The 11,690-nt window shown below is 34.5% G+C and overlaps 3 protein-coding genes across 3 annotated transcripts in view; all 3 read right to left on the reverse strand.

The window, feature by feature from the left end:
• Positions 1 to 473: 473 nt before the first annotated feature.
• LOC119636625 (VWFA and cache domain-containing protein CG16868) lies at positions 474 to 6,131 on the reverse strand. Its single transcript, XM_038032107.1, has 7 exons — positions 6,049 to 6,131; positions 5,367 to 5,821; positions 4,515 to 5,286; positions 4,014 to 4,424; positions 3,690 to 3,944; positions 2,971 to 3,627; positions 474 to 2,907 (listed from the first exon to the last, which is right to left on the reverse strand). The coding sequence occupies exons 2-7, from the start codon at positions 5,778 to 5,780 to the stop codon at positions 791 to 793; spliced, it is 4,626 nt and encodes a 1,541-aa protein (XP_037888035.1). The 5' UTR covers positions 5,781 to 5,821; positions 6,049 to 6,131; the 3' UTR covers positions 474 to 790.
• Positions 6,132 to 6,511: 380 nt separating this feature from the next.
• On the reverse strand, positions 6,512 to 7,960 carry LOC119636757 (regulator of nonsense transcripts 1). Its single transcript, XM_038032347.1, has 2 exons — positions 7,374 to 7,960; positions 6,512 to 7,318 (listed from the first exon to the last, which is right to left on the reverse strand). The coding sequence occupies exons 1-2, from the start codon at positions 7,392 to 7,394 to the stop codon at positions 6,512 to 6,514; spliced, it is 828 nt and encodes a 275-aa protein (XP_037888275.1). The 5' UTR covers positions 7,395 to 7,960.
• Positions 7,961 to 10,970: 3,010 nt separating this feature from the next.
• LOC119636671 (pro-resilin) overlaps positions 10,971 to 11,690 on the reverse strand; it is a 10,673-nt gene continuing 9,953 nt past the window's right edge. Inside the window, exon 2 of the mRNA XM_038032202.1 lies at positions 10,971 to 11,690. This exon is cut by the window's right edge and continues 438 nt beyond it. Coding sequence (XP_037888130.1) covers positions 11,313 to 11,690 — 378 coding nt within the window. The 3' untranslated portion in view covers positions 10,971 to 11,312.

The raw sequence follows: 11,690 nt of genomic DNA on the forward strand, positions 1-11,690 counted from the left end.
TTAAGGCATTTCGCTATTTTAAAGAGTAGCAAATCTTTTAGTTAAGATAATTTTTTTTCGTTCTCATTAGGTTCTACCGAAAGGAGAAAGCTACATTAGTTTTAATGAGAAAAAATTTGAATTTCTTTATTTAAAAATAAATTCATTAACACATGCAGTGATTTGACGTCAAGGTCATATCGTGCATATTGATGAAGGAGAAGCAGAGGATTCCAAAACAAAACAATTAATTACTCTTTGCACTCGCATCCTTTTAAAACGATATTGCATTTCGTATAATTTTCTTTATTATATTTTTCATTTTTTCATATTTTTATATTTATTTAAAAATAAAAAAAAAAAAAATAATAGAAAAGAAGTTTGTTACAATTAGTTTTGATTTTTGCAATAATACTTCAAAAACATAAGTACATTTTACTTAAAATTATCATTACTTTAAGTGCTCTGAACACGCATACAACAATTACAATTACAATAAAGGAAGTACTTTATCTCTTGACTTAATATAGTTTTAACTAAGCAAGATGGAAATGGCAATGCTATACATATACGTACATATATAGCGGGCGGGAGAGAGAGAGTTAACAAAATCATTTCGTTTGTGTCTGTATTAGTTGAACAATTATAACTTAAATATTAAAAATGCTGGCAAACATGAAACATTACGAATATATTCGATATTTATATTTCACTCTTATAAGCAGTGAAATAGTTGATGTATATTATACAACAAAGAAGCATTTTGATTTGCCTTTTTGCTTATGCTCTGCAAAAATTGTTAAGCGCTTGGCTATGATTCGAAAGTTTCCATATGCCTGTGTACGGTCACCGGAGCCAAAATAAGATGTGTAGCCCCTGGGACATGAGCTAAATCATCATGATCATCCATCTGTTCATACGCACGGGCGGGTGAATGATATTTTTTAGGTGAAGTTAAATTATGTTTAGAGCCTTTATTAGGCAATCCCACGCTATTGGAATGAATTTGTTGCTGCTGTTGCTGTTGTCTACTAGTAGGCGAAGATATAGAAGTTGATATTGACATTGTATCCGATTTGCTATACCTCTTATCGTTAAGCAGTAAGGGCTCAGCTAAAGTGAAACATTGATGATCCGAGGAATCTTCATGAGGAGTCATTGTGGAATAACCATGATCTGATTCACCGTTAGGCGGTCGCCTGTAACTGCTCCCCGTACTCATGTGGTATGGCGATATATCGGCGGCATTTAAAAGATTTCTTTGCACATTTGCTTGATCGTATCCTCCTCCTCCGGCAGTCCCTCCGCCACCACCACCTCCTGAAGACTCGTCGTGAGCCTGACAGTCATCAAAATTGAAACGTGATAATGGTAATCCGTAATTCTCTTCTTGCATTGAATCTACATAGAATTGTTCTTGTGAAGAACTGTCTATATTTTGGCGATAACAATAAACGGCTAAGCCTATAACTAAACTCAAAACGACAATGGCACCCCCTATAGGCCCGAAAGCTGAGTAAGAATTATACTTCTGATCGGGGCTATAACCGTGGGCAGCCATTAAATCGACATCATCTAAATCACCATATGGCGACGTGCCAGCTAAAACACCGTTAAAGCAAGCAGTTTGAGTGCTGCAAAAAGCGGTTGGAAATTCATCGCCTTCCATATCTTGTTGGCACCATTCACAACCCATAACCGCCAAACAATCCTTTTGATTGCCGAACACATCGCAATTGATATTTAGGCAAGGCGGTAATAGCAAGTATTGATGACTACCACTAAATCCTTCTGGAATCGGATAAAACTCTTCGTTGGGTGGCTCACAGTACATGAATTGCTGAGATATATTTAAGAACATTGAGTTTGGCCATAACTCATTATCCCCATTGTCGTCATTTTCTGTTATAGTAGCCATAGGACATTCGCAAGGACACTCACAATCCATTTGATCCATACGCTTGCAATTCAAACAAACGCGATCAATAGTGCTGCAAGGACAAAAAGCTCCTCCATCACAAGTGGAGTTCAAAACGGCAGCAAATATATTTGTTCCCCTCAGCAAAGTGACGGCGTATTTGGTGCGTTCCCCATGAACTACATTTGTAAGTATCTCGTTCAACGACGTATTGAACACATAATACCGTTGTAAGGTATGATTTTGGTAATTAGCGCAGGCCAGCTTATGTACCAAGATTTTATGATTTAAAATATCATTGGCAAGATAAGATTCTTTGTGTGTTATATGCTCATAAGGACGTCTATGATTTCGGATACGAGTTCTAGGCTCCAACATAGAAGGATGGGCGATTAGATAACCTTCATTTTCAAAAAGTAAACATTTTATATTAGGCAGTTGACACAAAGGCGTTGAATCCATTATCATTTTATAGAAATAGGAATAAGTCATATCTAGGGCTACTATAGCCACGGGTTTGTCACGTTCAAGGGAATGCAATGCATTCGATTTGCCCTCAAAAATCGTATGAGCTATTGTTACAATATAACCAGAACCTGCTGCATCTAAATATGGTTGAGTGGCTACTATTGTGCCAGGATGTTGCATAGCTTTGCGAAACCACGGACGCCTAGAAGGATCAAAGTTGTGATTTAACAAACATCCGGGATAAATTTGCAAAACACCATTAACGGAAGCTATGTAGCGTCTTATAATATATTGACGCAAAGAACCTCTACTGTCCTGATGTCTTTTCTTTAAATATTGCATTGCTTGATGTAATAGATTTACTTCTTGACGTATTTGCGGCTTAAGGCCAGGATTAGCCAGTAATCTTGTAATATCTTTGAGATAAGCCATAATGCTTTCCACAGTACGCATTTGATTTTGGGCAGAACTCATGCGATTGTTGTAGAGAAAAGTGAAGGGTGACTCAAAAGCGATCGAGCTTAGGAATAAAGTTGCGCCATCTGAAAGCGGAAAGGGAATGTAAACATATTGCAAATATTTGATGAAAATTGCCATCTTCTTACCCATGGTAGCTAATTGTCGAAAATATCTGCATAGGCTAATTGATCCTCGTAAAGGTAACAAATCTAAACGGTGATATATTAAGTTCATTGCGGTTATCTGCTCCTCAAGGTCATTTCTTGGCACTGAATATAAAGGTAAATTTGCGTGCTTGCTAAATTGTTTCAAAGTTAATGGCAAAGAAGCTGGTATTTGTAGGACAGGATTATAGTTAATATCCTTATGATTTTCTGAGGTTATGGTCGTCTTTGCCTTACGCGTTATTACCGTGCACAATATATATATATTCTCTACATTTTGCCAAAGATAAATTCTTAGCATTTCCAAAGATTTTTGATTCTTTGCTAAATGCAATGAGGTAATGGCTTGGCCACTTTCTTCTTGTAATAGACGTTGTCTGATTTTGAAAAAATCAGTGGAATTTTCTAAATATCCAATGTCAACAGGAAATGGGGCTTGATTTTGTGCATTCGGTTGTGCTAAGGCAGGATGAACTAAAGCATTACCGTTCGTTTCCAAAAGGAAAGCGTAAACATATTCATTTTGCTGATTCTGTTGCTGTTGATAACTTAAAACGTCCTCCGTTAAATCGGAGAGATAAAGATCAACGCCCACAATACCAAAAGGGGGTACGGTATGAGTTATGGAAACCAAAGAATCTGCAGATCATAAATATAACAATTTTGGAATTTGATTGAGCGAAATATATGAACAATTATACCTTTGCATTTTTTATCATATATTGGTGTGTGTACTTGCCGAGATTTCGCTAGAAACGGTTCACGAAAATCTTTTGCGAATACGCCAGTGGCTACTTTTGATATCTTTTCCGATTGCCTTTTAGTCAAAGTAAAAAACTTTCCATCTAACGATAGATTCGATTTGAACCACTCATTAACTTTGATATCGTATTTGGAATAATTTTGGTTCGCTATATCACTAAGAAATTGCTTTTCATACATAATACGTTTCTCATCTGGAAAGTATTTAAAATCATAATAAAAGTAAGAATTAATAAGACAAAATTTTAAAAGCAACAATTTACCTAAAACTACAGCACAAGCGTTAATTATAATTGGATGCAGCAAAGCTTTTTGCCCTTTAGCAACTACTTCGAGTACGTGTTTAGCATCGGAAAAGTTGTTTAATAATCCACGGGTTATGTACACAAATTCGATAGGCTGGCTTTGTAAAGAGATTAAACTCAAATTTTGAAGTCGCGCCAACATTTTAAAGGCAAATTCAAAACCCAAAGAATGATTGGTGAGAGTTTTGCTTAGAGATAAGTTATTGATAAAACTAAGAATCTCTTCTTTACGCTCTCGCGTAGCTTTATATAAGCCGTGGGCAGAATCTTGAGCAGAAGCTTCTAACAATAACATATTTTCCACCTCATCGGACACCAGAACCAGAGAAATTAAGTCATTTGAAGATAATAAATGCAGGATATTAGTTACTGTAGAAAAATAGAAAAAAAAAAGTTAGCTTTCATTAGATAGAATAGGATCGAATAATAATAACGGATTTTTGTTTTTCACACACATACCGTATTGTTTTGCCAATTCCCATAGTTCTGTACTCATTCCTGATCCTACGTCTAATAATAAAAAAAAATATTTATTTTCTATCGCTGCCGTGTAAAGATAGCGAAAATGCAAATCGTTATAGGATCGCAAACTGTTATCTGCGTCATCACTTCGAGATAAAAAGTAGATATGTTTTAAATGATTGCCTACCATCAGTTGTTCTCCTATACTGTCAGGCTTCACAATCATCATTTTTAACCCATGCAATTTCTTCCTTATGAAGGCATTCACTTCTAGGGGAGAGGTGCCGTCAATATAATTATTAAAATGCAATTTATCAGTCTTATCGTAGTTCAATATTTGTATTTGATGTTTATTGTAATTCTCTGGAGGCAATCGAGATTCGTAACAAGTCTCGATATGTGTATTCAAATACAAAGATTTCAAATGCAAATTTAAAGGCTTTTCTTCAATATCGTTTAAACCTAAATCGAATTCGGGTTTGAAATCATCCAACTGTGAAGATTTCCCAATTTCTTCATCCAAATCATCATCGTAATCGTTCGTAAATTTAATAATTTTTGTTACATTTGTTTGGAAGAATTCCCGTAACTCACTAAGTACGTGTAAAGCTTTTTTTAGCTTTTGCGATAAACGTTTTGTGAACAATTGTAAATCTTGCTGAACCTTGAATTCCAAGTTAGATGTATTTACTTTTGCTGATGCGTTAGTCTTGTTGAAAATAAAATGATGGAAAGATGGGCCCGCGAAATGCAAAGAATCGAAAATTTCCTTGAAAAAACAAAAAAAAAAAATTTGTTAAAAAACAATGTTAAAGCAAATATTATTTTTTGTGATGAATCAGAAATTACCTGCAAAGTCGCTACTCGCATTTCTATGCTGCGAATTTGTCGTAGTTTCTCATCAACATTTTTTATCAAATGGATAACATTTTGTTGATTGCTATTGTTGGAGGAATAAGTGTTGGATGGTATTTGTTGGTATGGATTTTGCTTTAAAGATGTCATTATTTCAATATTATTGTTACTAGTGTTGCTGTTTAACATAAAAGGCACTTTTTGACTATTTAGATTGCGCACAGTTTTAGTTTTAGTTAGCATAGCCACCTTCCCATCAAACCCTTTAATTGTAGCTTGATTGTTAGGTGTTAAAGGAACATTCGATTGTTTTACAATTATTTCACTTGCTAGGCTGTCCATTTGATGGTCTTCTTGCAATGTGGTTAAGACGACCACAATTAATAGGATAAACGATGTAGACGTCATAATTTCGATGGAAGAACATTAAAGAACGTTTAGTGGAAATGCTAAGAAAAGAAAAGAGTACTCATTAATTAAGTTAACCTTTTATTAAAGTCCTTTTCATATTTATTGGTTTTCTTTATTTTCCAATGTTTTCATTTTTTTTTTTCTTTTTTTTAACAGTAAATATTCAGCTCTCTCATCTTGCTTGTTTTGCATGTATTGGCACGATTTTTCACTACTCAATTTGTTACTCTTTTTTTTTTTAATTTTTTGTTTACTTATTTACAACCTTTGATGTTTGATGTTTTGCCGCCTTCTTCGCAAAATAAGTCACACGCACATTCATATATCAAATCTCATGTATTCAACAGAAACATTTTTGTAAATAAAATTTTTTATAAAATTCTTCTATACCTTAGTAATTCAACAATATAAAACTCATTAGTTTCATGTACTTCTTCAACTTTTAACAAGTTTTATTTAAAAAAAATTCACTTAACAATCATTAAATCTTATAAAAATTTATGTAAGCAGAGAAAAAAAGGAGAGTACTATAAAGCGATGCGACTATGCGAGTGGTTTATCGATTGCATACATAGGCAAAGATCGTAAATAAAAAGTAGAAGAAGAGTCAATTACGATAAATTAACAGAGAGGTAAATTTCTGCAGTATTTTACATAGCTCTATGATTATTTTTGGTTTGATTTAAATATGATTCGGAAAGTAGTGATCAAAAAATTAAACATATTCATTATTTTTTAACCACACGCACTAATTGACCTAATTCACTATACTTATACAAGGGATCATTAAGTTCGCCGACTTTGGTGTATTTTAATTGCGCGGTGAAATCTTGAGATTTAGCCTCATTTTCGTCTTGTGTAGTAGTATAAGAAACTTGTTGTATTGTATTATCTGGATTTAAAACAAAATATTGTCCTTTCGTTATTGCTTGACCTACGTTGACGTTATTATTGTTATTATTGTTATCTTGCAATTTGTTGTAATTTTCTAAAGCGTAATTTAAAGCCTGTAAAGCTTGCAATTTTTGCAAATCCTCTGTATTTATTTGCAACTGTTGTTGTTGCTGGGTATTATTTGTCTTCGGTACACCGTATGTTACTAACGGCGTTTGAACTTGGGGTTGGGGTTCTTCCTGAATGTTATTTAGAAATGAATTTTGTGTCTGCGTTTCTTCTTCAAATTGTTGATAATGTTGTTGATAGTGCGGTTGATCTTGATAGAGATCGTTGTGGCGTTGTATGTTTATAAAGGTTGGTTGGCGTTGATGTGGAGGTGGTAAGTAATTGCTATGCGGTTGCTGTTGTGCAGGTAAACGATATGTTTCACCTCCTGCATAATCTACGCGTTGCCTGGTAATTTCATAGCCAGACGGGCCTTGCGAATGGTGATTCGGATGATGACGGCTAGGCGGCAAATAACGACCGGGTAAAGCGAATGGTCGTTGCGGACGCCAACCTGAAGGGGGATAGGGTGCTCTGTTCGGTAAAGGAGCTTCAGCCAAACAGGTTGAAATAATTATTGACACCAGCGGTAACTGAAAAGTTTGGTGTTAGGATTTATGTAAATTATATAACGAAAAACCAACTTACTATTACAAACATTTTAAACATTTTAAGCTATTTTAAGCTATGGCTCGTCTGCTTAATAGGTTGAAACTGTTATAGAAGTTCTGATAACGTGTAGATTTTATATTCAAATTATTATGGTGCGTTCTTATAAAGGTGTTTGCCAAAAATTTTTAAATCACATTCCAAACACGTTTATATTATTATTATAGTGAAATATAATGTGTGTGTAAGCTTCTGCCATTGAAAGTATTATAGAGGACGAGTTCATTTGCTTAATCTCAAACATTAAATTTCTCATTTTAATTATATTTCCTAACTATTAATTCACTTGTTATGAAAGAGTGAACATAGAATTTTAGTTTACGATAAAAAATAAATAAAATAAAATAATATTTAGAGTCAAATATGATCTTAGCTTTCGATTTGTCATCTCAACTGGCGAGTTATAACATTGACCCAAACACACCTAAATATGTTCAAGTCATTGGTTAGTTTTTTTTTTTTTGCAGTTGCATTTTGGCAAGCGCTTATGAAAAAAAGGAATTATAAATAAATTTATCGTGTTAATGTCTATTTATAATTGTAGGTTTTTCCGAGTGTTTTTGCTTATAAAATAGAAAAAGAAAAAAAACGATTGCTTTTAAATTTCTGCTAATTCATAACATTATATGCATTTGCTAACAGCGAGAAAGAGTTGGAATATAATTTAATTTGTTTCTTTTCGTACGTCGATTTACTACAGACTGATATAAAATATAATAAATGTGCTTCACGTTTGTGTAAACCGAACTTTTCAAGGGCTTACAAACATCATGCTTCATGCATGCTTCACGATAAGGCAGCAAATACAAACATTTTGGCATGGGATCAGAAGCCATAAAAACGTTAACCTTTTTTTTGTGCAGACAATAGCAACAAATGCAGGGTAATTGCTGTCAAGTATTTTAAATTGTTTTTATCTTGTCTCATTGTTTTTAACTTTTCTTTTTGTCTATTAATGCAATAGAGTTCTGTCATATTTCATAGTTTTATTATGCAGTCGAGTCGCAGGTGTATTGAATGTTTGGAGCTTTGACCTATATTTTTCATTATATACATTGGCTACAATTTTCGGACAAGCTGAGCTGGTTTATTTTATTTACTAAAAATTCATATTAGAACTTTCACCGAGAAGTGATGGTATACTAGATTTGCGATCCTTTGTTATATACTAAGGGATAATAGTCAAATTATAAAATGTATTTATATTCTTGATCAAAGCACGTTTATAATGTGATTAGGTATACAGTTTTAAAAACTCGTCCAGTCCAGTAGTTTAAAAACTGATGTGTCCCTGTGCGTGTGTGGGTAAACAAAACTCTATAATTGAAAATCTTTCGCAAAATTTAAAAAGATTTCACATATTAAATTTCGCTTAAAAATGGTCTTAATTTGCCGCTAGGCGCCTCCTCAATCAATACGAAATTTTGGAATTATTTTAAATTTTTTTTTAAAATAACGTGTGCCTACGATCCCTACTATGGCTAAAATATTTTCCTATTGGCCACTTACTGGCTTATTAACGAATAAAACTCTGGACAATTTTCGCCTAAAAGTGGGCTTCTCTTTCAACAATTCCATGTAAACTAGTGGGCTGATCATAAAAGCTTTCGAAATCGTTGTTCATTCCACAAGGTCACGAAGGGCAAGTGATGATGTGAGCCTATCGCGTACGTGCCTTTCGCAAAAGTATAATGAATTTGCGACGAGTAGATTGTCGCAGGCATCTAACTGCGAAAATTGAACGCTCCCGTCGTTAAAGCTGATGTTCATTTTTCATTTTAAAATCAACCTTAGCATTGCGATCAATTTTTGTTCGATAGCTTACGTAGTAAGTAGTATTAGCTTTATTTGGTGTCGCCACCGACATACGCTACAATCGAATTATCGAAAACGAAGTTTGATAAGAAAACTCATTAATGCAAACGTCGTGGTAAATACAGCGTTTCGTTTATATATAAATTTCACTTTATAATATTGAATGGGCGTGGCCAATTATTTTGTTAATTTTTGTAGAATATAAGTGGAAATTCTTATCGTTTGTCTAGTGTGTTATAGTTTCAAAGTACAGTGAAGATAGGGCTGCTCACAGCTTGTCTTGCACTGTGGGCGTACTTTTAACAACAGCCTGGGCGGAAGAAATTCTAATCTTCTTGCCAAATTCGAAGACAACATCTTCATTTTTGTGGCCAGGGGAATGCTTAGAACAGACATAACATGAACATTACAGTTCTGCATGAATTTTGGTTCAATTTCTCGCGTGTAAAGAAATTTATAAATGTGTTTGTTGCGATGGAGGTTCTTCACAGTTCCATAACGCATCTCTGCCTCGAATTTTGGTTCGATTGCGTCCTAACTGTCCAAGATACGGAATTACTTTCTGATTGTGAATCGAGGTAGGATTTGCTAGGCGTACGAATCTACAAACACTTTCTTTAATGATAATAACCTTAAGTAATGTTAAAAAAAATTTTTTGAATAATGTGAATGTGATAGGTGAGACAATCAAAATATTTAACTACATAATTTAAATGATCCTGAAAGGCTCACCATGATCCGATTACAGTTAAACATGTGTTGCGCCCGGTTTTTAATAAAGTCGAAGATATTCTTGCAAAACTTCAGAAAGATCTCAATACAACGCTGCAAAGAAGAAGTTCAACATATAGATACCATGTAAATGAAGTGAAAGGTATGATGGAAAGAAATTCCAGCTAGGGGACCCTGTGGAAAAGATACAAAAGTAGGTTACACAAGACGATGCTTGAAACGATGAACGAGATCGTTCAAACGGTCGTATGTGTGCGTTGGTGACTTTTTAAGGACGCGATGTATCTTCCATTAGCTGCTCCAGCTGTAACGAGGAAAAATCCAAAAATTTTTCTTAAAAAAAAATGAGCTGAGGCTTCTGCTTCCTTTTTACAGTTAAATAAATGTTGACCATAGGCAATATAATACACAGGCAGGCAGACAGACGGACGAACATGCTTAAATCGATTTAGAATTTCATGCTGATACTGTGATCGCTGATGCATCCTTCTGGGCGTTGCAAAGGTTTTGGCAAAACGAATGCATGCCTCATCCTTCGGTGATGGGTATACAAAATATAATGCATGAGCCGTTATATGTAAAAGTGATGGAAGCCATTTTTAACAATAAAATTAATTATTTATTTAGTAAATATGCTATTAATAGGTTTTTGGGGTTATGAACATTATTGATTTAAACGCAATCCGTTAAATATCTCAACTTATCAAAGAACAAAACTTTCATGTATTGTGCAGAGTGAATTAATGAATTCTTTATTTCTTTATAAAATTTGTTTGTCTGTTTCGATCTTTGCTTGAAAGCTTGTTTCTCAATCGAAATATTTGAAATTTATCGAAAAAACTTCTAAAGTGCAAAGAGAGGAAGGAGAGAGAAGGAATGCTTTGGAATGAAACAACTATAAAATTAACTTTGTTTTATACAAAATATGCATTTTTTTCTTTATTAGATTAATTAAATAGAAAGGAATGAATTTTTTTATGAAATTTTTCTTTGAATTGTCTTCATTTAAAAAAATAACTAAAATGTGTGTGTGTGTGTATGTGATTGTGCATAGAAAATAAGTACTTAATAACAATTAAACCGTATATGTACAATAAAAAGCTTTTCTATGTGTTCCTTGATTACAAACAAAAGCTTATGGCAAGTGTTGGCGGCATTAGAACAAAGCAGGTTTAACGGGTTATAAATAAGGCTAAAAGTTCTCGAAGAGAGAAGGATATTAAAAGGAGAAAACATCACTAAATAAAAAACGATATTAACGCATAACGACTGTTTGTTTTGTAGGATGTGTGTTTAACATTATACAACTAATGAGTTAATGAAATTTGTAAATCTAAAGCAAAATAAATGCAACGATCCGTTCGTCTTTGTTTAAGGATAACCGGCGAAACCCCCTTTCCCGCCTTGTCCATCAAAACCGCCACCACCGCCACCGCTGTAACCGCCGCCTCCGCCACTGTAACCACCACCTCCAGGGCCGCCACCACCGCTGTAACCACCACCAGCACCGCCACCTCCTCCTCCGCGACCGCCGCCTTCGTAACGAACCATCGGGCGATATCCATTATAATCAGCTTCATATTCGACTATTTGTTTGCGACCATCAGGTAAGAGGACATAGTAACGGCCAACAGCCAAATCACCATCTCTGGATTCCATATGACCGAAATCGTTGCCTGATTCGTAATCCTGAACGTCGTATTTGAAGTCGTATTTGGCCGGGCCATAGTTTTCGTCGCCTCCGCCGCC

This window comes from Glossina fuscipes, unplaced genomic scaffold (genome assembly GCF_014805625.2).
Source record: "Glossina fuscipes isolate IAEA_lab_2018 unplaced genomic scaffold, Yale_Gfus_2 28, whole genome shotgun sequence".
NCBI classification, from domain to species: domain Eukaryota; kingdom Metazoa; phylum Arthropoda; class Insecta; order Diptera; family Glossinidae; genus Glossina; species Glossina fuscipes.